The sequence below is a fragment of the Panthera pardus genome, unplaced genomic scaffold (assembly GCF_024362965.1).
Source record: "Panthera pardus isolate Hobbes unplaced genomic scaffold, ASM2436296v1 HiC_scaffold_26, whole genome shotgun sequence".
Lineage (NCBI taxonomy): Eukaryota > Metazoa > Chordata > Mammalia > Carnivora > Felidae > Panthera > Panthera pardus.
Genome location: NW_026526832.1, coordinates 5,974,721 through 5,999,630, shown reverse-complemented (window position 1 = coordinate 5,999,630; position 24,910 = coordinate 5,974,721). Strand labels below are relative to the sequence as shown.

General features: G+C 47.6%; 2 protein-coding genes across 2 annotated transcripts in view; one reads left to right on the top strand and one right to left on the bottom strand.

The window, feature by feature from the left end:
* SNRNP200 (small nuclear ribonucleoprotein U5 subunit 200) overlaps window positions 1-18,028 on the top strand; it is a 28,992-nt gene extending 10,964 nt beyond the window's left edge. Inside the window, exons 15-45 of the mRNA XM_019446119.2 lie at window positions 817-1,010; window positions 1,217-1,340; window positions 2,565-2,714; window positions 2,957-3,067; window positions 3,613-3,744; window positions 3,926-4,114; window positions 4,680-4,877; window positions 5,281-5,433; window positions 5,547-5,627; window positions 5,901-5,984; window positions 6,854-6,960; window positions 7,304-7,422; window positions 7,715-7,869; window positions 7,982-8,171; window positions 8,379-8,552; window positions 9,964-10,124; window positions 10,438-10,665; window positions 11,022-11,213; window positions 11,303-11,481; window positions 11,669-11,820; window positions 12,673-12,781; window positions 13,593-13,701; window positions 14,228-14,417; window positions 14,512-14,676; window positions 14,901-15,022; window positions 15,244-15,387; window positions 15,487-15,663; window positions 15,972-16,132; window positions 16,248-16,329; window positions 17,396-17,488; window positions 17,592-18,028. Of these exons, the coding sequence (XP_019301664.1) occupies window positions 817-1,010; window positions 1,217-1,340; window positions 2,565-2,714; window positions 2,957-3,067; window positions 3,613-3,744; window positions 3,926-4,114; window positions 4,680-4,877; window positions 5,281-5,433; window positions 5,547-5,627; window positions 5,901-5,984; window positions 6,854-6,960; window positions 7,304-7,422; window positions 7,715-7,869; window positions 7,982-8,171; window positions 8,379-8,552; window positions 9,964-10,124; window positions 10,438-10,665; window positions 11,022-11,213; window positions 11,303-11,481; window positions 11,669-11,820; window positions 12,673-12,781; window positions 13,593-13,701; window positions 14,228-14,417; window positions 14,512-14,676; window positions 14,901-15,022; window positions 15,244-15,387; window positions 15,487-15,663; window positions 15,972-16,132; window positions 16,248-16,329; window positions 17,396-17,488; window positions 17,592-17,735 (4,569 nt within the window). The 3' untranslated portion in view covers window positions 17,736-18,028. The remainder of the gene's footprint in view (window positions 1-816; window positions 1,011-1,216; window positions 1,341-2,564; window positions 2,715-2,956; window positions 3,068-3,612; window positions 3,745-3,925; window positions 4,115-4,679; window positions 4,878-5,280; window positions 5,434-5,546; window positions 5,628-5,900; window positions 5,985-6,853; window positions 6,961-7,303; window positions 7,423-7,714; window positions 7,870-7,981; window positions 8,172-8,378; window positions 8,553-9,963; window positions 10,125-10,437; window positions 10,666-11,021; window positions 11,214-11,302; window positions 11,482-11,668; window positions 11,821-12,672; window positions 12,782-13,592; window positions 13,702-14,227; window positions 14,418-14,511; window positions 14,677-14,900; window positions 15,023-15,243; window positions 15,388-15,486; window positions 15,664-15,971; window positions 16,133-16,247; window positions 16,330-17,395; window positions 17,489-17,591) is intronic.
* A 682-nt stretch (window positions 18,029-18,710) lies between these two features.
* CIAO1 (cytosolic iron-sulfur assembly component 1) lies at window positions 18,711-24,858 on the bottom strand. Its single transcript, XM_053890972.1, has 7 exons — window positions 24,578-24,858; window positions 23,620-23,768; window positions 23,355-23,466; window positions 23,164-23,252; window positions 22,716-22,917; window positions 21,997-22,084; window positions 18,711-21,120 (listed from the first exon to the last, which is right to left on the bottom strand). The coding sequence occupies exons 1-7, from the start codon at window positions 24,714-24,716 to the stop codon at window positions 20,880-20,882; spliced, it is 1,020 nt and encodes a 339-aa protein (XP_053746947.1). The 5' UTR covers window positions 24,717-24,858; the 3' UTR covers window positions 18,711-20,879.
* Window positions 24,859-24,910: the final 52 nt, after the last annotated feature.

Below are 24,910 nucleotides of genomic sequence, written 5' to 3'. Positions count from 1 at the left end.
TTTCTTTAGTTTACAGTATCTTAAGAATACAGTATAGAAAACGTGTACAAGATATGTGTTAATCAACTGTTTATGTTATTGGTAAGGCTTCTGGTAAACAGTAGGCTCTCAGTAGTTAAGTTCTGGGCGAGTCAAAAGTTGTAAGTGGATTCTCGACTGTGTGGAGCATCCGTAACCCCTGCACTGTACAAGGGTCAGCTCTGTTTGTAACAGAGACTGTATGGCCCACAAGCTTAAAATCCTGACTGGTCCTTTGTGAAGTTTGCCAGCCCCTGCTTTAGTTCTACTCAAAGTCTTGTTAGAAGTGCACTCCCTGACCTCATCCCACATCTACTGAAACATAATCTACATTTTAGTAAGATTCTCTGCTACATGCTGACATTCAAGAAGCACTGCCTTAGGCTATGTGAACTCATCATTTGATGCATATCTTTTGCAAGCACAGAGTAGGAAGAATGACTGCCCAGGGGTGAAGCCTTATTTGATATAAATAAAGTTTGCTGAGAAGCTTCATTGTTAGTAAAGAAATTAATCTTTGAGTGAAGTTACAATGAACTCATTTACCTGAAGTATCAGATTTTCTTGCCATAAAGCATTAGGTTTCACTAAACTAGCAAAGCAGCTTGGTGGTCAGAGCATGTTATTTTCTGGGGTATTTCGTAGTGAGTATTGTCTCACCCTTTGGGTTTCTCTTGCTTGGGATCCCCTTTCTTCTTTATTTGGCTTGGTAGGTATGTACTACAGGATAGGTCTATTAGGAAAGAGGACTACATTTTTCTAGCCCTAGAGGTAATTGGCCACCCCCTCATTCCTTAGGATGAGATCCATCTTCTCCACGATGACAGAGGTCCTGTTTTGGAAGCTTTGGTGGCCAGGGCCATCCGAAACATTGAGATGACCCAAGAGGATGTCCGACTCATCGGTCTTAGTGCCACCCTCCCCAACTATGAAGATGTGGCTACCTTTCTGCGTGTAGATCCTGCCAAGGGCCTCTTTTACTTTGACAACAGGTATAAGAAAGACTGGGAGAAGATTAGGGTGACCTTCCTGATGCCCTTCCCCTTTTTCAAGGAGCTCTTTTGGATTGGGTATTAGACGGATTTTGGGTTTTGATGTGGTGTGAATCCAGGAAAGAATGTCCTTTCCATTGAAAACAACTGTCTGTTTCCTCACTATTTTGTGCCAAAAACCTCATTTATCTAATTTGAATTTCTAGCTTCCGCCCAGTGCCTCTGGAACAGACTTATGTGGGTATCACAGAGAAAAAAGCTATCAAGCGTTTCCAGATCATGAATGAAATAGTCTATGAGAAAATCATGGAACATGCTGGAAAAAATCAGGTCTATCTATGGTTTCCTATTAAACTCTGTTCTTTTGCATTTTTGACTTCTATAAAGAGAAAAGACACAAGACAAATCACCAGTATTAGGAATGAAATTGGATATTAACATGGAACCTGTAGCCATTGAAAGGATAATAAAGGATTATTATGAATAACTTCACATGTACATTTGACAACCTAGAAAAAATAAGGGGCCTGTTCCTCAAAAATTACTAACTACCAAAACTCAGCCTTGATGAAGAAGATAACCTGAATAGTTTCATAGCCATTAAGGAAATTGAATTTGTAATTTAAAAACTCCCAAAAAAGAAATCCCCAGGTGTGGATAATCAGTCTGTCTCTCTACATTATCAAGGGTCCTTCCATAAAAGATTTGGCTGACTTACAGTGAAAATAAAGTTGAAAACTAAAAACTAGTGAAAGAGGACATTTTACTAGAAAAAATATATTTTTTTAATTAAACACCATTTGGTCACGTTAACCAAGACAAAAACCAAGGGAAAGTGGCAGGGTGTGTATATTTTTTTATAAAAAAAGCCTATGAATCTAGATGAAGAGACCAATCTTTTCTTTCTTTTTAAGTGTATTTATTTTAAGAGAGTGGAGAGAGAAAGGATCCCAAGCTGGCTCTGCGCTGCCAGTATGGGGCTTGAACTTACAAAATTGAGTTCATGACCTGAGCTGAAATGAAACTGAGTTGGATGCTTAACCGACTAAGCCACTTAGGTGCCCCAAGACAAATCTTTTCTCGGCACTAAATACTTGGAGGACTTTATTTCCTACCAAATGGTACTAGTCTATACTGAGACTTCCTAAGTCCTTTTACAAAGGCTAGTGCCTATCATTGAATACAGTATATGAGCTGTTACTTTGCAGACACATTCTTCAGGTGACTTAGAATCCTGTCAGGTGCCTGAACACAGATTTATTACTGGGAGTTCTGAATTTGCATCTATATTATACTTAAATGTGGTTTTAAAGATAGGATGCTAAGAGTTAGCTTAGTTTCCCAGCTACAGGACTCTGCTACTGTACTTTGTACTTTATTCACACAGGGTCTTAGGCGCTTCTGAATCAGTATACCTTCCTGCCATTGCTCTTCTCGGGGTTTCTGGCCTCATAACAGTGTAGCTTCTGCTTCCTGGTGCTGGTGCCATGGGGCCAGAGGAGTGACAGTGGTAGCTGCGTCTCTTGACTGTGGCAAACTGTGGTTTCTCCTTAGGTGCTGGTGTTTGTCCACTCCCGGAAGGAGACTGGGAAGACGGCCAGGGCCATCCGGGACATGTGCCTAGAGAAGGACACTCTGGGTCTGTTTCTGAGAGAGGGCTCAGCCTCCACCGAAGTCCTTCGGACGGAAGCTGAACAGTGCAAGGTGAGGAGAGACAGGCCGGGTTCTCTTGTTTCCTACCTGGTAACTGGTTCAATCCGAGGTTGTCCAGACAGTCCTCGACTGCATCGTGGTGCTGTTGTTTCACACAGGTGAAGGTTGATTGTCTGGGTCTGGTTCTGTGGAATAGGTAGGGGGCAGGGTCTCACGGGAAGAGATCTACTTAGTCTCTGTGGAGTTCCCACAGCGAGGCTCACCTCCTCACCTGTTTTTTTTCTGTTCCACAGAACCTGGAGCTGAAGGATCTTCTGCCATATGGCTTTGCTATTCATCATGCAGGCATGACCAGAGTTGACCGGACACTTGTAGAGGATCTTTTTGCTGATAAACACATTCAGGTGAGCGTGGGCGAAGTGTAGGCATCAGAAGACCTCAGGTGTCAGATGCCATGTTTGCACCCAATACCTTATGGTAAACCAGGTTAGAGGGTTGTGGGAGGTACGGTAGATAGAACTTTGGCCACCTCTCCCAGCTCTTCACCTACTGCATCAGGGAAGAGGAGTGATTTTAGGAAAGCGTTTGAGAAGCATAACAAAGGAAGCATGTCAGTGACTCCAGATGTCACCAAGCAGGGCCTCGTAAGGTTAGGACCTCGTATGTTCTCTCTCTCAGGGTATATTGTTAATTGTCTGGTAACTTTAAGTTGATTAATATTAGTCTACAGTTTTACCTCTTAAGTATCTCGAGAACCGTGGAATGTTAATTATTGAATAGACGAGGAACCAAGGGACTCCTTTCCTCTTTATTCCAGTGTTACCTTGACAAGTGTGGGACCCACCTCAGTCCTGCTAGAAGCTCTAAGGCCAGTTTCTAAGAGAACTTGGGGATACTAACCCTGTGGTGGTAACGTCTTTTCTTTATTACCTTGGCTTTGCTTCTACAGGTTTTAGTTTCCACAGCAACTCTGGCTTGGGGTGTGAATCTCCCCGCACATACAGTCATCATCAAAGGCACCCAGGTGTACAGTCCAGAGAAGGGGCGTTGGACAGAACTGGGGGCACTGGACATTCTGCAGGTATAGAGCCTTTGAGGTTATTTTCAGTGGGGAAAGGTATCCTGTGTATAAAATTTATGCAAAGAGGCCAAAAAGGTGGCAGATGGAAGGTGGGGTTCTGTAAAGTAGAAGTCTGGGAACAAAACCGGAGGCTCTGTGGCCATAGCTCTCTTAAAAGGTTTGCAACCTGTTTCTGACCTAGATGCTGGGACGTGCTGGAAGACCCCAGTATGACACCAAGGGCGAAGGCATACTCATCACGTCTCATGGGGAGCTACAGTACTACCTGTCCCTCCTCAATCAGCAACTTCCTATCGAGAGCCAGATGGTATCAAAGTTGCCTGACATGCTCAATGCGGAAATCGTGCTGGGGAATGTCCAGAATGCCAAGGTAGGGAAGGGCTCTGCCCGTCACGCGTCTTGCCTTCTCCAGAGAAGCCAAGGTACCAGGGTGGGATGGTCTCCATTGTGGTGTTGTGGACCACCAGCACGTAGGGGCTTCCAACCCTGTGCCCCACATCTTCAATGTAAGCAGTCTCTCTGAAGCTTGTCAACTCCGTGGCTGACAATTCCCCTTGTTACCAAGATCTCAGAAAGAACTCTGTCGTTCTAATAAGATACTAGAAACCTTCAGAAGACAACATACATTCTTCTAGTTGGGAATTAATTTCTCTTTTTTTTTAAAAAATATTTTGAGAGAGTATGTGCATGCGAGCAGGGGAGGGGCCGAGAGAGAGGGAGAGAGAGAATCTGCACTGCGTGGAGACAACGTGGAGCCCAACTTGGGGCTCCTTCCCACAAACTGTAAGATCATGACCTGAGCCAAAATCAAGAGTCAGACACTTAACCGACTGAGTCACTCAGGCGTCCTTGGAATTAATTTCTAAGTGACCTCTGGGAGCTTTTCATTTGGACATAATTACTCCATGCGCAGACCAGCGGGTTTTCTCTTGTAGGATGCGGTGAACTGGCTTGGATATGCCTATCTGTATATCCGAATGCTCCGATCCCCAACCCTCTATGGCATCTCTCATGATGACCTCAAGGGAGATCCCCTGCTGGACCAGCGCCGACTGGATCTGGTTCATACTGCCGCCTTGATGCTGGATAAGAACAATCTGGTCAAGTATGACAAGAAGACAGGCAACTTCCAGGTGAGTGGGTTGAGGGATTGAGCCACAGGTCTCAGTAAAAGTGGTGATCTCAGGCAATTTTTTAAATTGTTTTCTTGATTTGAGCACTGCCTGTGTAATTGCCCATTGTGTAGAAAAACAGGTGGGATTAGACTGTGCCCTTTGAATCTGGGAACCTCTAAAATGGTATAGTAGAACCTGAGGGTGCCTGCTTTCTGTCACTTGAGTCGAGGCAGCTCATTCACCTGTCTTTTCTGTGTGGGCATCAGTTCACCATAGGTCAGTTTGTTGTGCCATCTTTCTTCATGTGCTTGGGCCAGAAACTCTTGTTGCTGTGAGTTCCTCCAGTGGGCACCTGTTGTCTACAGTGAGAGGTTGCCACTTGTTAATGATCGCCGTTGGATTGAGTCTTCCTCCTTCATAGGTGACAGAACTGGGCCGTATAGCCAGCCACTACTACATCACCAATGACACAGTACAGACCTACAACCAGCTGCTGAAGCCCACCCTAAGTGAAATTGAGCTTTTCAGAGTCTTCTCGTTGTCTTCAGAGTTCAAGAACATCACTGTGAGAGAGGTGAGTCCACACAGTGTGTTGGGACGGGTGGTTGGTACTCACTGCTGAGTCGCTGGATAGGTTCTCTCCTTAGTCACCTGCCTTTTCCTTGACCGGTTCCCTTCTTGTGGCAGGAGGAGAAGCTGGAGCTGCAGAAGTTGCTGGAGAGGGTGCCCATCCCTGTAAAGGAGAGCATTGAGGAACCCAGTGCAAAGGTGAGCTCACTCCTCTGCTTGGCATAAGGATTGGATGGTTTTGTAAAAAGTGAACCTTGAATCTACGTTCATGTTCGATGACTTGCTCAGTTTTCCTGGGTTTTGCATCCTTTCCACATGTTCTTTATGTGGAGTAGCAGTTATTTAATGCCTATAAAGCGGGAGTTGTGGATCCGATTCGGCATGATCCATGGATCCCAGAGCAGAAGTGTGATTCACCTTCTTGCACCATCAATGACTAGCGATCTTCTTGCTGACCTTGCTTTTTTCCAGATCAATGTGCTTCTCCAAGCCTTCATCTCACAGCTGAAATTGGAGGGCTTTGCGCTGATGGCAGACATGGTGTATGTTACGCAGGTGAGAGCGCAGTTGTGCTGCCGGGAGAAGAGGCCTAAACAGTTCCAGTCCCTTGTGCTGTTGTGTGTCTTGGAAAAAACAGGGCTGACACTAGTGAGGAGGGGAGAAGGCCAAGTTTTGTTCTAGTTGGCTCGTTGATTATGTGCATATGGCATAGCCATTCTGTGTCGCTGATCTTGAGCGTGAGGAGAGGTAGGGCCTTAAGAGAGTGCTGGGCAGGTTCCATAGGGAGAGCCACAAGACACAATGTCTGCTTCCCTACAGAGAGTGACTTTCCACTATGGCTAGGCTCATCTGTAAATCCAGAAATGGCAAAAGGTTCTATTAGCTACAGTTCGTCTTTACCTTTGAGGGCAAGTCATTAGCATCCTTGCTTTCGCTAGAACTCTTGAGTGCTAAATGAGCCAAACTTTAAAATCGCAATGGTTATTAGGTTAAGAAGATGTACAGTAAGCTCGAGCTGCCCTTTTCTAACTATTCTGCATTCAGCAAACATCAGCTACCTAAAAGGGGAAAGGCAGGGGCGCCTGGGTGGCCCAGTCAGTTAAGCATCTCAGTCTTGATTTTGGCTTAGGTCATGATCTCATGAGTTCGTGAGTTTGAGTCCCGCGTTGGGCTCTGTGCTGATGGTACAGATGGGGATTCTTTCTCTCTCTCTGCCCCTCCCCTGCTCTCCCTCTTTCTCAAAATAAATAAATAAACTTTAAAAAAGTCTTTAAAAAGGGTGGGGGAGTAATTACAGAGGACTTTATTTTTGAGAAGTGTGACCGATTGCATCAGAACTTGAGGTAATTAAGCCACGTGTAGAGTGGCTTCATTAGGTTGGGGATGGTGGGGACTTAACAGAGGGAATGCTTTATCTTTCCCAGTCGGCTGGCAGGTTGATGCGTGCCATCTTTGAAATTGTCCTGAATCGAGGTTGGGCGCAGCTTACAGATAAGACACTGAACCTCTGCAAGATGATTGACAAGCGCATGTAAGGACCCCACTCCCACTGGGCTGGGAGCCGGTCAGCATGAGTTAAGGTCCCCAGGCTGAGGATGTCGTGGGGAAGCCTGGGAGTGCTCTTATCTCTGGTCCTCACTCATGAGATGGGACTTGAACTTGGCTAAAAGTTGAGAAGAGGGAGGGCCCTTTGAGGTGGAGCCTGGGGGTGGGAGGAGAGTGGTGATGAGTGATGGCTTTCAAGTCTCACTGCTGCTACAGTTCCAGATGCCTTCCTTTAATGACTGTTTTGTGTGGTCACAGCTAATTGGAAGCCATGACAAAGGCAGTTTGTTTCACAGGGGACTGACAGTTAATGTTTCCTTCCTGGCTAGGTGGCAGTCCATGTGTCCTCTGCGCCAGTTCCGGAAACTCCCTGAGGAGGTAGTGAAGAAGATCGAGAAGAAAAACTTCCCCTTCGAGCGTCTGTATGACCTGAATCATAACGAGATAGGTGTGTGGGGAGCTATCCTCCTTGTCCTTACTGCTCAGAAATCTTTCTAAGCCCTCTTGCTTTCTGTCTCCGGGGCCCGGTGCCCTACTGTCCTGTGTTCACTTCTCCTATTCTGCTGAAGTAACGTGGCTAGCTCTTGGTCCCGGGACTTTGACTCCTCTGGACTGCACTGAGAGTGGAGGGAGGAGGAGTCTGCCCGCCAGAGCGGACTCTGCCACTTGCCCTCAAGGCCCGGTTTGCAGCTGTGCTTGGAAGGCTGGGCTGCAGCCCCTGTACCCTCCTGTCCTTCTAGGGGAGCTTATCCGCATGCCGAAGATGGGGAAGACCATCCACAAGTACGTCCACCTCTTCCCCAAGTTGGAGTTGTCGGTGCACCTGCAGCCTATCACACGCTCCACCCTAAAAGTGGAGCTGACCATCACGCCGGATTTCCAGTGGGATGAAAAGGTGAGGCTTTGCTTGGCGGAGGGACTACTCGCGAATGCCCCTGAGGAGAGCTGGATTGGAGGTGCAAGTCCACGCTGGCTCGTGTTCCTTTTACTTGTGCTTGTGTTGACAGGTCCACGGTTCGTCAGAGGCATTCTGGATTCTGGTGGAGGATGTAGACAGTGAGGTGATACTCCACCATGAGTATTTTCTACTCAAGGCCAAGTATGCTCAGGATGAGCACCTCATTACGTTTTTCGTTCCTGTCTTTGAACCACTGCCCCCTCAGTACTTCATCCGAGTGGTGTCTGACCGCTGGCTCTGTGAGTGTGTCTCTGTACGGTCCCATAGGGACAGGTCTTCTGGGGGAATCAAGAGTGTCTTTCACTTTGTGCTGGACTGGACTTCGTGGGGTCAGAGTGATACTATCTGCTGCTGCTTTGGGGTTTTCAGTGTGCATGGAGGGGCTCTGAGGGGTCGTTAGGTAAAGAGAGGAGTGCTTATGACCTCTCCCGTTTCTGTTCTGGCAGCTTGTGAGACCCAGCTGCCTGTCTCCTTCCGGCACCTGATCCTACCGGAGAAGTACCCACCTCCAACCGAGCTTCTGGACCTGCAGCCTTTGCCCGTGTCTGCCCTGAGAAACAGTGCTTTTGAGAGCCTTTACCAGGATAAATTTCCTTTCTTCAACCCCATCCAGACCCAAGGTAGGTGTTTCCATCCCCACGCGGTTCATTCCTCTGGAGGACCTTAAAGGCTCCGTAGAGACAGATATGTTCAGTGGCAAGAAGGGACGTAGGGCGCTCAGGTAGGTGTGGGAGCTCATCAGTGGCAACTATTGGAGCACACTAGGACTTCTTCCTTTCTCAGTCCTTGGTTACTCTTAGATTTCCTTTGCTTATTTGCCTGTCTCATTGAGGAGGGTCAGAACAAGGTCGTATTATGGTGCATTGTTGTTTCTCAGGCTCAGGAGGCTAGATCTGTGCTCCTGTTGTTCATGTGTGTGCAGCATGTGCAGTGTTGACTGAAGCCTCCTTTCCCTTCATTTTTTTTTTTAATGCATTATCTTAAGTTTATTTTTATTTTGAGAGAGCGCACACAGGGGAGGGGCAGAGAGGGAGAGAGAGAGAGAGTCCTAACTAGGCTCTGCACTGTCAGCGCAGACCCTGACACGGAGCTCGAACCCACAGACTGAGAGATCATGACCTGAGATAAAGCAGAGTCGAATGAATACTCAACTGACTGAGCCACCCAGGCACTCCCCTGTCTGTCGTTTTAAATAACAGGCATGTTCACAGGGCATGTCCTGTTTCCTAAGTACTTTGGCTGAGTACACCTGGTTATTTTCTCTTTTATTCCTCTCACTGATCCTATGGGGGATTTACTACTTGTGATACTATTATTAGTGTCTTGCTTTACAGATGAGGAAGCTAGGCACAGAGAGGCACCTCAACTGAATCATTTAATAAACAGAACTTGGACTTTAACCAATCTTTTTTTTTTTTTTTTTTAATGTTTATTTTTAAGAGACAGTGTGAGCGGGGGAGGGACAGAGAGAGAGGGAGACACAGAATCTGAAGCAGACTCCAGGCTCTGAGCTGTCAGCACAGAGCCTGATGCGGGGGCCTGAACTCACAAACCGTGAGATCATGACCTGAGCCAAAGTTGGACAAGTAACCGACTGAACAACCCAGGTGCCCCCCCAACTGACTTTAACCAGTCTTGATGCCAGGACTGAGGCTTTACCTTCTTTCAAGGAGAGTGTCGGAGGGTAGCCAGAGAATGGTAGCCAGTTCCTTTTTGTTCCGTATCCTGGTCCCTGAGAAGACTGGCAGAGAAGCACCGGATACTTGGTCTACTTTCTCTGCCACCTTGCAGATCTCCCTGCTACTGGACTTCTTGGTCTTGGGCTTTTCGCCTGTTGCTTGTGTGTGAGAGGGAGAGCATGAGGGGAGAGGTATAGTAGGCTGACCGTAATTAGAGGCCCTGATGCCTCCCCCTTCGTTGTCGGCACTTGGCAGTCGACTGGCTGAGTTTCTCCGGGTGTCCTCTGTTCTGAGGAGTGGTCTGAGTGTCTTTTCTCTTTGATGTTCCCACTGCTGCTCTGCCGGCTTCCAGTGTTCAACACCGTCTACAACAGTGATGACAATGTGTTCGTGGGGGCCCCCACGGGCAGCGGCAAGACCATCTGTGCGGAATTTGCCATCCTGCGGATGCTGCTGCAGAACTCAGAGGGACGCTGTGTCTACATCACTCCCATGGAGGCTCTGGCAGAGCAGGTATGTGGCGTGCTGCTGTGTCACGTGTGAATTTTCCCTGAAGCTATTTTTATCTGAGTCCAGATCAAGATTTTCTAAGCCCTTGAAATTTGCAGGGTTAATTGGGGCGAGACCCTTTGCTTTCTTTTGTTCACGTCCCCAGTTTGTGTCCTAAAGAAAAATACTCTTAAAGGTCAGTGTGGGATCATAAGGTAGCTTGAGATCTACAGACCATCAGGTCTCTCTGTTTGGCTTCTCAGGCAATTCTCATTACAAATGAAACGATGCCTGTCATGGCCTGATGTTTGCTGCCCTTCCTCTCCCTGCGTGCCAGGTTTACATGGACTGGTATGAGAAGTTCCAGGACAGGCTCAACAAGAAGGTGGTGCTCCTGACGGGGGAGACTAGCACGGACCTGAAGCTTCTGGGCAAGGGCAATATCATCATCAGCACCCCTGAGAAGTGGGACATTCTTTCTCGGCGGTGGAAGCAGCGCAAGAATGTCCAAAACATCAACCTCTTCGTGGTGGATGAAGTCCACCTTATCGGGGGCGAGAATGGGGTATGGCTTAACCTTGCACACTGGAGGGGCTGCGATTGGCTGAGTGTCCTTAGCTTTGGGGACTTCGGTTTGGGTCTGAGGCCATAGACTAGGTGCTTCTCCCAGGAGGATTCTGCTTGTCACCCTATTCCAAAAGGACGTTGTGAGACTTTTTTGTAGTACTCTTGGAAAATAGCATTGCTTAGTGAAGATTGGCTGCTATGGAGGAGGTAGAACCAAAGATTGGAGAGCCCTTAATTAGAAGGAAGAGTTAGGTGATGATTTTGAGGTGGTTGAACTAGACAGAAAGCCTAAGTCAGGGTGGAGGATGGGGAAGGAGAGCCCGGGCCCCTAGTGACTCCCCGCCTCTGTCCCAGCCTGTCTTAGAAGTGATCTGCTCCCGGATGCGCTACATCTCCTCCCAGATCGAGCGACCCATTCGCATTGTGGCACTTAGCTCTTCGCTTTCGAATGCCAAGGATGTGGCCCACTGGCTGGGGTGCAGTGCCACCTCGACTTTCAACTTCCACCCTAACGTGCGCCCTGTGCCCTTGGAGCTGCACATCCAGGTAGGGCCCGCTCTCCCCGTTCCTGCGTGGCCTCTTGTTGAAGTACCAGGTATTGTAACTTCTGTCTTTTCATTTTCCTCGGTCTCCAGGGCTTCAACATTAGCCATACACAAACTCGCCTGCTCTCCATGGCCAAGCCCGTGTACCATGCTATCACCAAACACTCTCCCAAGAAGCCTGTCATTGTTTTTGTTCCGTCTCGAAAGCAGACCCGCCTCACTGCAATTGACATTCTCACCACGTGTGCAGCAGATATCCAGCGGCAGAGGTGGGATGGCGGGGGCGGGGGACGGGGGGAAGTTGGGTCAGTGAGGTTGGCTGATCCTGAAGAGTGTTCTGTTTATGAGGGTGGGGGTTAGCCCCATTGGGGCCAGGGGCTGGGCAACCGCACAGTTGGAAGGGTCTTGCAAGGGATTGGAACTGCTCTGAGCTAAATCAGTGCCCGTGCTGCTTAGGTTTTTGCACTGCACGGAGAAGGATCTGATCCCGTACCTGGAGAAACTAAGTGACAGCACGCTTAAGGAAACACTGTTAAATGGAGTGGGCTACCTGCACGAGGGGCTCAGCCCCATGGAGCGACGCCTGGTAGAACAGCTCTTCAGCTCAGGTGAAAAAAAGTGCTGTGGCCTAGAGGGAGATTGTATCTGGGAGTGTCACAGGCGGTAAGAACGAAACTTTAGGATGTGGGTGATACTTCCCTACTGCACACTTACCACCTTCAAAATACTTTTCTGATTGTTTTACGTATTATCTCATTTGATTTTCCCAGTAACCTTGTGGTATAGGTAGGATATTATCCCTACTGGCTAGCTGAGAAAATAGGCACATACGGTCGTATTACTTCAGAACCTGGTTTTCTAGACCTTTCACCAGTAGACCTGGTTTTCTATGGATACCAGATTCGCCAAGGTTGTTAGACCTTAGAGATGTAGTAAACGGTAGAGTCTCCCTTGGGTGGCCTGTGTGCCACTGTCCCTTGTTGACCTCTGGCATTTCACATAGAGTATTGTCACTCTGACATTCTTTGTTGGAGCTGCAATGAAGATGCTCCTGCCAGAACCACTTACTGGCACTCATTGGCCCTTGAATCTATTTGGTTTGATGTACACTTAGCTCAGTTTTGCTGCCGTGTACTGAGCCGGCCTATGACTGAGTTGGTGTTAGCATTTTCCAGTCAACAAGGCCAGTGTGTCAGGCAGATGGCTAACCCTGGCTTTCTCTGGGCTTCGGATTCGGTCCCAAGATTACCTTGTTTCCCCTAGGATAGGCCCCCAAGCAGGGCAACAGCAGCATAGAGCTCCCTTTTCTAGTACTGTGTTAACCCTTAGGCATTATTAGGGCTCATTTCCCAGCACGCTTTGCTCTGAGTTCTGAAACTTAGCATAGGATAAGCCCCTATCTGCACAGAAGGAGGCTCCCAGTGAGCCCTGCACTCAGTCTTCTTCTCTTTACTATCCAGGGGCTATCCAGGTGGTGGTAGCTTCCCGGAGTCTCTGCTGGGGCATGAATGTGGCCGCCCACCTGGTGATCATCATGGACACCCAGTACTACAATGGCAAGATTCATGCGTGAGTCTAGCTGTGCTGTGCATTAACGGGAACCTTCCTCCTAAAATGAACATAACATCTGAAGATCTGGAGATTAGCTATTACGAAAAAGAAGTGTTAGGGAACTAAACAGTCAGCTGAGGTTCCCCCACAGCCAGGTGTCGGAGAGTTTTTTTAGTCTTAGGACCTAGGTTCACATTTGCTTTTATGATCTTCCTCTCATTTCAGCAAGTTAGAGAACCAGGAAGTTTGAGCTGGAGATTAGGTAGTTAACTCGTGTATTTTATAGACTGGGAAGGTGATATGGTCCAAGTCACATACCTTTGTGGTGACGAGAAGTAGAAGGATCCATTTTTCTCCGAAAAAAATTGAATGATTTAACTCTTAATTTTTTTTTCTCAAAATGCAGACTTTTTTTTTAAGTGATTGTTATTTGTGGGCTTATTTTTAATGCCTAAAACTGCATCTAGGTATGGATTTAAGCCTGGTGACTTGAGAATTCTTGAAGTATACACGTCTTTGGGGAGCTTGACTTACATATTTGATCCTTTAACAGGGAGTTACTTGCTTTTGGCACTCGGTGGGTTGGTAGCTTTGGTTTAAGGACCCTGAGCAGCAGAGTCCCAGCTCTTAAACTTGAAAACTGTAATGATCTCTAAACAAGTGAAGCTAGTACCTGAGCACAAGAAGCCGTAAATACAGAAGTCAGCTGTAATTTGCCACTGTGTCCTATGTTTACATTTTATTCTTTGACATTGAGGTAGTCTTAGCCTCCTGAGTATGGCCTCTGTGGTGACGGACCTTTTGCCTGCCTTCTTCTCTCTGTCACCAGGTATGTGGATTACCCTATCTACGACGTGCTTCAGATGGTGGGCCATGCCAACCGCCCTTTGCAGGATGATGAGGGGCGCTGTGTTATCATGTGCCAGGGCTCCAAAAAGGTCAGTCCTGGTCTTGTGCACCCTCTTGAGATCCTGGGCCTCAGAGTAGATTCTTTAATAGATGCCTTTCATTGTTTACAGTTTTTCTGTCAACTTCTATTTTTTGTTTGTTTGTTTTTTAATTTTCCACATTGCTTTGGTAATAAACCTCTTAGCCACGTGGAATTTTGTAGCCCTTTGTTTTTGCTACTGCTGTGGACTCCCATGTGTCAAGGTTTTCACCTTCTGGGTGGCTTCTCATGTACTGTTAGGCCTGTGTGACTTGCTGTATCCCTGTTCCCACCATAAAAATACCAGTGGTATTGGTATTTTTGGCATCAATACCATTGATGCCAGTGGGAACGGACACACACATCCAGCATTCCAGGTCCAGACCTAGTTCACCTTGTCTCTGCAACCGATTTCTTCCATTATTGTATTAGCTATGTCTGTCACACAAGGGCCGTTCCCTGTTGATTTGCCCTTGGCCCTTCATTGTGACCATGTTGTCATTGAGTATTACTGTCTGTCCTTTTCCAACCTGTAGGATTTCTTCAAAAAGTTCTTATATGAGCCCTTGCCAGTAGAGTCCCACCTGGACCACTGTATGCATGACCATTTCAATGCTGAGATTGTCACCAAGACCATTGAGAACAAGCAGGATGCTGTGGACTACCTCACCTGGACCTTTCTGTACCGCCGCATGACACAGAACCCCAATTATTACAACCTGCAGGGTCAGTGGACTTTGGAGCACGGTATCCTTTTGTGGCTCATAGACCTTGCCGGCCAGTCTCCCTGTGACTCCCCACTTCTCTCTCACCTTTGCAGGGATCTCCCATCGTCACCTGTCTGACCACTTGTCCGAGCTTGTGGAGCAGACCCTGAGTGACTTAGAGCAGTCCAAGTGCATCAGCATTGAGGATGAAATGGATGTGGCACCTCTGAACCTGGGCATGATTGCTGCTTACTATTACATCAACTACACCACCATTGGTGAGGGGCCGGCAGGGGCTGTGTCTGGGGAGCCCAAGCTAAAGAAGCCTTATGCAGGGGTCTGCAGCCCACTGGGATGAGAGAGCACAGGGCTTCCAGTGCCCTGGAAGCACATTCCAGGGATGTATCATAGGGTCGGGAGGAGTAATCCAGTTAACTCTCCTGCCTCCTCCTTTTCTACCTGCGTTTGACTCCTCCCGTTTCTCCTTCTCTTTGGCTGTCAGAGCTCTTCAGCATGTCCCTGAATGCCAAGACCAAGGTGCGAGGGCTTATTGAAATCATCTCCAATGCGGCGGAGTACGAGAACATTCCCATCCGGCACCATGAGGATAACCTCCTGCGGCAGGTGAGGGCATCTTGGATTCAGGAGGACATCTTTAGAGTTGAAACTTAGCCTGTGTGCCCAGAGCACATGTTGTCCTTGTCACCACAGGAAGATCCTAACACATCACCCACACTTCTGTTTTGAAGGGTTGTGAGCTTGGGGCAGGTGGTACTTTGGGCCTGAGAGCTGTTCTCAGGCAGGGTCACCTGTTCATCACCAGCTATTTTTCTTCCACTCTCCAGTTGGCTCAGAAGGTCCCCCATAAGCTGAATAATCCTAAGTTCAATGACCCACATGTCAAGACCAACCTGCTTCTGCAAGCTCACCTGTCCCGCATGCAGCTGAGTGCCGAGCTGCAGTCGGATACTGAGGAAATTCTTAGCAAGGTATAGTGTGGGTGCGGGTGCGGGTGTGGAGGGGCCAGTGGTGGCCTGTGAAGTAGTGGTTCCAACCCTACCTTGTCCTGCACTCCTGTCTCGGTTCAGGCAATCCGGCTCATCCAGGCCTGTGTGGATGTCCTTTCCAGCAATGGGTGGCTTAGCCCTGCTCTGGCAGCTATGGAGCTGGCCCAGATGGTCACCCAAGCCATGTGGTCCAAGGACTCATACCTGAAACAGCTGCCACACTTCACCTCAGAGCATATTAAACGTTGTACAGACAAGGTGAGCTGAATCTGGACCCGGATTGTTGGGTGGCTGAGCCAAGTTTCTAGGGGAAGGAGGGGACTTGTGACGGTTGTGGGAGGGGAGTCACAGTACAGGGGGGGTTCTAGTTCTGGTTCCCCTGAGGGTGTCACGTATTGAGGTACTAGGGAGCCTGACGATTGGACGGTTGTGGGCTGTGTTCTTTCTGAAATCGTGTATTTAGATGATCTGATAGCATAGGAGTTGAACCAGCAGTTGTTTGGAGCCAGGTTTCGTTTGCCGTTAGTATGTGTTCTCCTTCCCTGACCTCTGAATACGCACTGCAGGGAGTAGAGAGTGTTTTTGACATCATGGAGATGGAAGATGAAGAACGAAATGCGTTGCTTCAGCTGTCTGACAGCCAGATCGCGGACGTGGCCCGTTTCTGCAACCGCTACCCTAATATCGAGCTGTCTTATGAAGTGGTGGATAAGGACAGCATCCGCAGGTGAGCCATGGTCAGCCGGGTGCCCTGCCCCAGGGTCCCTGCTGGGTACAACATGACAGTGCGCTCTGACCCCACTGCCACGTTGCTGATGTGCTGCCCTACTCTTCTCCCACAGTGGCGGGCCAGTTGTGGTGCTGGTGCAGCTGGAGCGAGAGGAGGAGGTCACGGGCCCTGTGATAGCACCTCTCTTTCCACAGGTGTGTTTTCATAGCTGGACAAAAACAAAAACCCAATAGAAAGCTTTTTGAAATGTCCCTGTGAAAGACAGTTTGATATAACTAAGATTTTTAAATGGTCAAAATGAATCTCCAACTCCGTTTTTAAGTAGCGGTATGAGGTGTCTTCTGGAGGCCTTAGCCATTGGCTAGAGTACAGAGTTCAAGGGCACATTGTCACTGGGGAAGGGAAATTTAGAGTAATGACAAGACACAAAGCTGAGAATTAATCTTGGGGCCATGGGTGGTTTTGTTGATTGTTTTTTGCTTTAAAACAATTTAGTAGGTGACTGATCATTGTTAAAGACATCACTTCTACAATATTGTCATTCTCTATGACTGTTAAGATGCATTTGTTTTTAAATGGCTCTGGGATACTTGGGTTTTTCCAGTCCGTGTTTCTTCTCTCTCCTCTCTCACTACCCCTCACTCTGCTTCCAGTTACTTGGTTCTTTACCACCAGAAAAAAAGTCTGATTCCTTATATGAGAGAATAATTGAAGACTGAAAGCAGAAACCAGATATGTTGTAATGTTTTATTTTACAAACTAGTTAATAGGCTCTGGGGAAAGAGTGCTTTAAACCAACACCTGGGCTTTCTGACAGGAATGCCCAGCAGAGAGGCTTTCAATAGAGGCAAGGCCTGCTTTGGATCCTCTCTGTCGGCAGCTTGTCTCCATGTTAACATGTTTTGCTTATCTGGCATATGTGTTTACTTAAAAAGGATCTCTGAGAACTCAGCTGCCTGGCCACAAAGGCTAGATCTCTAATAGTGGAATCTTGGATTCAGTGACAAGGACTGAATGGGAGAAGACGTTCTGGAACAAATAAGGAAATGAGCCAGAACCCACAATGAGTTCATTTGCTACTTAAAAGTGGAGTTCATTTGAGATACCTTTCGATAGTTTTGAAATCTTAGTTATAACAAATTGAGGAAATTTTAGAAAGCTTTCTATCTGGGCTTTTTTTTCCTGCTTTTATAATCATTCCTATGGTCTCATGGCCGTCAAGTTTTACGTGCCGAAATTCTTGGCTTTTGGTCACTGCAGAAACGTGAAGAGGGCTGGTGGGTAGTGATCGGCGATGCCAAGTCCAATAGCCTCATCTCCATCAAGAGGCTGACCTTGCAGCAGAAGGCCAAGGTGAGTGTATGCTGGCCCTGGCATTTGTTCTGAGCTGGGGTCAGGGTGAGAATTCTTCCCTCACTGCATTCATGCTCACCTGGATTTCTTCTGCTCTCTGTAGGTGAAGCTTGACTTTGTGGCCCCAGCCACTGGCGCCCACAACTACACTCTGTATTTCATGAGTGATGCTTACATGGGATGTGACCAGGAATACAAATTCAGCGTGGATGTGAAAGAAGCGGAGACAGACAGTGATTCCGACTGAGTCCAGAGGCACTTAACTCTTGCAAAGAGGAGAGAAGAGTTGCACCTGAATCAGGAAGATGTACAGTCCTGTGGGGACCGGATCTGTTCGTGTGAGGTCTGGCCAGTCAGTGTAGGTACTGTCCCGGCCCCCCTCCTCTACTTTGCCCTCTTGTTACCTTGCCATCTAGACTTGGGATCCAGTGTCTGCAGGTGTCCCGTAACTGTCAAGCATAAACTGTGTACAGCATTTTTAGCCATGTTCTGTGTAGTTCCTTTTGTCAAACATTCTAATAAAATAACTTGGAGAAACCACTTGTCTTTGCAGTGTTTCCAAAGGAATGTTTCTTTTGTCTACTTAAGGCCCTTGGCCAAAAAGATGGTGTTTTGTTTTTTGTTTTTTGTTTTTTTTTTAGCCATTGAACTTGCTTATAATGAATACCTGTAGAGGATAAGGCTACTGTTTAGCTGGGCTGTCACCCACAGCCATTTTAGTCAGTGTGAGGGAGGGATCAATGTGAGATAGCGTCTCTTTGGTAAGATTTATGCCCTTGTCTACTACCTCAGTTGTTTCCCAGATATCAGCACTACTGTGGGAATTAACACTGAATGTTAGTCTCTCACGATCTGCAGTTTCCCCTCCCTTAAGGAGGCAGTAGCAGAAAAAGGGGATTAAAATGCACCAGCTGGGTGGGGCCCAGTCTTGGTAAAGCAATTTTGTGATCTTAGATTTACAAATTTTCCTCTTCAAATTCTTGCCTTCCGTTCTTTAGGAATAAATGTGCATAAAATTAGAGATAATTTTCAGTTTCTCTAAACCAGTAGTTTTCAAATAATATGACTTTAGGACCCCTTTTACACTACAAAAAAATTAAGAACCCCAAAGAAATTTTATCATCTATCGACCTTTACTAAAGATTAAAACAAAACTTAATGCATTTAAAAATAATTTTTTATGAAAACTACCTTCCAAAACAAATCCAGGGAGAAGACTGCATTTTACACTTCTACAATTATTTTTATTTTTTTTTATTTTGAGAGAATGCAAGTGGGAGAGGGACAGAGAGGAAGAGAGGGAATCTCAAGCCGGCTCTGTGTCTGTGCAGAGCGCAGTGTGTGTGTGGGGGGGTGGGGGGTGCTCAATCCCACGAACTGTGAAATCATGACCTGAACTAAAATCAAGAGTTGGACAGATGCTTAACCGACAGCCACCGAGGCACCCTTACAGATCTTTAATGTCTGGTTTAATGGAAGACATTCTCATAGCTGTTTCTACAATTTTGTATATTGTTTTGAGTTGAAGTGAAATGACGTAAAGCTGATTTTATACAGACATAAAGTCAGAAAAGGGAGGGGCTTTTCAAGCCTTTCAGGCGATCGGCTACTAGATACTACAGCGAGGCTCTGCAAGTGAGTTTTTTAAAGGCAGTGTGGAATCTGAAACCTCATCGGTAATAAACTTTTTGTCCTCTATTGTTAAAACCCGTTTTGAATGAATCTCTTACCCACGAATGATTTCGTGACATCGCGCCTGACTCATTTGAAAAATGTTGGTTCATGGACTTAGGCAAATCTTCCAAATGACACGTTTCATCATACAAATCACATCTGTTAGTACCACCAATCTCATCAGAAAAGTCTTAAGTGTTGGGAAGATGTCAAGTTCATGGTGGCAATACAAGTCTCATTTTTGCTTGAGAGCTCTATTTTTTCACTGGCAACACTGTCAGTTTCCCTTGAAGTGAAAGTCTCATTCCATCTGTTTCCCAGCAAATGTTTGCCAAATAGCCAATTCTAAATAACAATTTGCTAGTTCGAGTAAAAATGGTATGCCATGAAGACCTAATTCAGCTTGTAACTCAACTGTACTTTTTGTCGAGACCACCTTCAGTGTACAGAATGGCTTTCTCATGCTTTCCACTGTCAGAATATTAGCTCATTCTTAGGGGTCAAGATTTAACAAACTTTTTATTGGTTCTATCCAGGATATTTCTTAAGTGAGGTTACCAGTATTTTTTTTACCAGGAGAGCAAGGCGGCTGAAGACCATGACCACTGGTATTGGCTGCCGCTGCCTTTATTCCTGCCAAGGTGCCAACAGCTGACCTCTCAGATCTCCTGAAAGGCTCTTGGGACCACACTCTGAGAGCTATTGTGCTAGGTGTTGCCTCAGGTGTGTTTTCAAGTCTAAGGTCATAATTTTCGTGGTGTAAAAAATCAGGCGAAGGCTGTAGCTCTGAGGATGGTCCTCAAGTCAAAACCCATTTGGAAGTGACTTGCAGAAGACAACCTGGGTGACACTGAAGAACTGATTGCCTATGGAGTGATTCTCTACCTTTTTTCATTATGCCTCCAATGAGCCTTATTAGCCATCTTTTTCCTACTTGCCCCCGCCATGAAAATTTAATAACTGGTGGCCCTTTAGAGGGTCACAAACGGTCTCTTAGATTTTTTTTGCTAAAATTTTCAGAAACTAATTTTTAGCCCCACTGAGAATGTACAGCCTAGCCAATAATATTCTAGTGTTCACGTCTTCATTTATTTTTCAGCATTTTCAGTTGCCACCACAGCATATGGCACAGAAGATACACGAGGGTTTCTAAGGGAAAGCAGAAGTGTATCTTCCCCTAAACCAGCCTACATTAAAAAGTTTCCTTCAATCTTGATTTGAACGTCTTATCTGTAAGGATTACCCAGAAATCAGGAAGGCAGGACCAATTTCAGAAAAGGACTCACCATGGACTTCTTTTAAATTGTGAATGTCCTTATAAAATTGGACTTGGGACTCAGATGACCTATTTCTACAAAGCTTCCAATTTCTGAAAGGCCTAAGAGGCATCCTTTCTACATAGAGATAAGGTGATTATAAATACTATATTCATCCCCCAGAACTTAACACTGCCCTCAAGCAAGCAAGATCTGTGGCATGACCACAATGCACCGGATGTTCTGTAGCTCTTTACCAAGGGTCCCATGTCAAAGGATGGGGAGAGTGAGCAGTTCTGTGACTCTGTACTTCTACCCAAGTGTGAATGGAAGAGAGCCAAGTTAAGTGAAGGTCAAGGATGCTTTTCTAGGTCCTCTTGGGGCTGGGAAAGTCTTATGGCATTTTCTGGGAAGCCATGATTCTGTCCAAGGTCAAGGTAGCTCTCCAAGGTCAAGGTAGCTCAGATGCCTTCTGGTCGCTGATACTTCCAGAAGGCCACCTCCCCGTCGTCACTGCAGGAGGCCAGGAGCCCCTGCTCCTTAGGGTTCCAGGCCACACAATTGACATCCTGGGAGTGGGCCTGAGGCAAGTGGGCTGTCAGGGAGAAGGTGGGCTGCTGTGGATCTGAGCTGGGATCCTCCTCAAACACACGGATGGCATCATCCCCACAAGCTGTGGCCAGGGCCCCTGTCAGCTGACACCTGGGAGGAACATGTGCATCAGTGAGTATGCAAGTGGCTCCTCCATCCCCACCCTGGCAAATTAGGCACAAGAGATTGGTTCTATAGTCCTTGGCCAGCTCTTCCCAAACTGCAGGCCTCAGCTAAGCGCCTATTACTGAAAAGCTTCCCTAACTAACCACAGCCACAAATCTGTCCCCCCTGAATTCAAGTGCTGCCATCTAGGTTGGGTTTCCCCCGTCAACCCCAAAACTCCACGATTCTGAGCTGCACTTTCTTCACTTAGCCTAAGCAGTTTCCCTTGTCGTGAGCTATTCTTAACCATTTTTTTTGAACAGTACTAGGCCACTGAACTTCACCATACTTTATTTAAGGTCACTTTCGTTATTCCCAAACGTTTGCTAATATAAATAAAGCTTAGATGCACATCGACTCTTTCCATTGCTTAGGATTTTTTCCTACAGACAGATAGTTATGGCCAGAACTGCCCTCTGACGGACTCTCCTAGATGAATGGTATGGCTTTTCTAGACTCCATAAGGGTAGAGTCAGTGTTACCAACCATAAAAACCCCAGCCATGAGTCCCAATTTTAAGAATAAATATTTCTGGATGGTATGATGCCGTGACCACCCCCCATACCCACCCCTACCACAAGGCTGGTGCTGCCCTCACAGCCTAGATGTTAACATAGGTACAGGCCTGGGTCTGTAAGTCTGTTCCCGGCTCCTGTGAACCTCAGGCCAGCCAGCTCTGAGCTAGACAGTCTGCCCGATTTGAATAAATGAAAGTGGCTGCTCTCCATTTCCATTTACTCTCAAAGGTGGTAGAGAGACGCACGGGGTCTTGACTTCTCTAAAATCTCTCCAAATGGGCGGATGTGGGGATGGAGGTCTTACCAAGCAACGTCGTAAATGGTCCTGGAGTGGAAGCCTGACAAAGTGCAGATACATTTCCAGCTGGGGTCAGAGCCGCTGCATGCCACCCCTGCACAACAGACTTCTCTTGAGCCTAAGACATGTCTGTGTCCCGGGCATCTCAGGGGAGGAGATCCTAGTCTGCCCTCCCTTACCCCCACCTTCAATCTGAGACCTCATTTTCGTTCCCCTGTCCCCATCCTTACTGATCCGCCTTACATACTGTGGCCAGACAGGGGTTTTTCCAGAATGCTGAGAAGGAAATGTCCTGTTTTTTAAAAACTTTTTGCTACGGACTATGTCTGACTAGTTGGCCTGTCTTTTAAGGCCACCAACCAGCCACCCAACCTGCCTTATTTCTCCCAGAATCCTTTACACCCTATCCTCCATCTAAAGGAATCAGGGTTCCTGACATAAATCTAGGCTTTTACGCCTTCAATGCCTTTGCTCATGTTGTTCTGTATTCACCCAGAATTCTCATGCTAAATTCCTCGTGTTAAAATCCTGTACACTTTCAAATTCAGATGAAATGGCTCCTCTTCCACAGTCTTCCCTGATTCTGCCAGTACTCACTCGGGAGCCCTCTCGTGGCACATGCCCTTTCTACCCCAATTTGCTGTGACTCATCTATATGTCTCAGACCCTTAGTAGACTATAAACCGCACGAAAGAGGAGTCTCCTTTAGCTCTCTGGCCCCTCACCTTGCTCGTTGTTTGGTAGATACTGGCGCCAGATACGCACAGTACGGTCATCACTGCAAGACGCCAGGCGCTGGCCACTGGGGTCAAAGGCTAAGCTCCACACCGTGGATTCATGGCCTTCAAGGGTGGCATAGCATACCCAATCATCCTCTTCCTCCCGGTAGAGCTTCACTGTGTCATCATAGCTGGCAGAGGCTAACAGCTGGGGGTGTGGGGGAGAGAGGGAACACAGCACTTGTCTCTGTGGCTCAAGAAGTGCCTATTTCCAAGATCTCTCCCAGCTAGGACAGTCCCAGGGATCTGTCTCTATAAAGGGATTAAAAATACTTTTAGCCACAGATAGAGATCCCCCATAAAAGCCAGGTTGAGGCTGAAGAGGAAAGGAAGGCTGGGCATAACACTCCACACCGAAATTTCTTCCCAACGACATAGCTCACCTCACACTTACCTCTTGGCTTGGGTGCCAAACCACATGCTTGACATCCTGTGTATGAGAGTTGAGGACACTGACACATTCATACTCATCTTCTTCATCAACTGTGGGAGGGGGGAAAAAAAAGGAGCCCACCAGCTGACCCTGTCAGGGATATACAGTCTGTTCACTGTCTTGCAACTGCGTCTGGAAGGACCTAGACTCACCTTCCCAGACCCACACACTCTTATCTCGGCTGCAGGTGGCAAGGAGGTTGCCAGAAGGAGCCCAGGCCACTGACTTGACCTCATTTTCATGGCCCTCCAGAGTCGTTACACACTGTGAAAAGGGAAGAGAGACAAGAATCAAACAGCTGAGACCCCTGGGGTTCTTCACATGGGTATAGCCCAGCTAGTCCAGGTTGGCTCAGGTTCCCGAAACAGCCCTAGGGAGCAAAAAGGCAACAATCCTGCTCCCATCCAGCCTGGTTACCTCAAAGTCATCCTGGTTCTTTTTCCAAATGCACGTGGTAGCATCGAAACTGGCAGAGGCTAGGTAATTGCCACAGGGAGACCAGGCCACCTTCCGCACAGTGCGCTGGTGGCCTTCGGAAAGGACAGATTTGCAGATCCAGCTGTCACCTAAAAGCAGAGGACAGGCCAGTCTCTGGAGCTGGGTGCACTAGAACGTGCAGAAGCACTGTCAATGCCGTTAGATAATAAGGGCTAGTGCGGGAGCCATGCTGGGCTCAACAGGCATATTTTTTTTTTTTTTTTTTTTTATTTATTTTTGGGACAGAGAGAGACAGAGCATGAACGGGGGAGGGGCAGAGAGAGAGGGAGACACAGAATCGGAAACAGGCTCCAGGCTCCGAGCCATCAGCCCAGAGCCTGACGCGGGGCTCGAACTCACGGACCGCGAGATCGTGACCTGGCTGAAGTCGGACGCTTAACCGACTGCGCCACCCAGGCGCCCCTCAACAGGCATATTTAACAACATGCTTTCAGAAAGCTGTAACTTCCTCTACTTCCTTTGGAGGCATCCTTATAAAACAAATCTGAGGAGTCACCTTCCTGATTTAAAACTGTCAATGGCTCCCAAATGCTCTCAGGATAAAATTTAAACTTCACCCCTGTGTAGCAAATTACTCTGCACGATACATTCCTACCACCCTTCTCTTCTCCCTTTCCGGCCTCAGCAATTATCACAATCCCCTCGACAGTTCCAGCCTACTGACGTTTTTGCTTCCAATACTTGCCGACTCCTTTGCCCAAAAAGTCTTTCCCAGAGTGGCCAACTTGAAGGCGGCCTCTCCCTTCTCCCCTTTAGCCTGTAACCCCATTCAGGGTCGGCTTGCCCCAAAGGCTGCGGACTCCCTAAGCCCGGCACCCACATTACGCGCACGCGGAACCCACGGCAGCAAGGGTCGCGCAGCGAGGCCGGGACAGACCTTCTGTTCCCCAGATGCGGACTCTACGGTCACCACCGCACGACGCCAGCAAGGTTCCCGCGGGGTTCCAGGCCAAGAACCAGCAGCGGGAGTCCGGGTGTGCCGGGACGCGGGCCAGCAGCACCAGCGAGTCCTTCATGACGACCCGGAGCAGGGTGCGGAGGAGGTGGGCAGATGCAGGAGCGCGGATAACGAGCCAGTCGGTGCAAACCCCCGCGACGCCCACTCCGGCCTTCCAAAGCCTTCGGGTCCCGCCACTTCCGCCCGAAGGCCCGGGTCTTCCTGGGAACTGAAGTGCCCGCTGCTGCGGCCGTGCTGCCCTCTGGGAGTTGT

Coding starts and splice junctions, on each gene's coding strand:
- CIAO1 (XM_053890972.1), bottom strand. CDS start 24,716: ATGAAGGACTCGCTGGTGCTGCTGGCCCGCGTCCCGGCACACCCGGAC. Junction 23,253..23,354: donor GAGTGTGTGGGTCTGGGAAG/GTGAGTCTAGGT, acceptor CCCCTCCCACAG/TTGATGAAGAAGATGAGTAT. Junction 22,918..23,163: donor TTTGGCACCCAAGCCAAGAG/GTAAGTGTGAGG, acceptor CCACACCCCCAG/CTGTTAGCCTCTGCCAGCTA.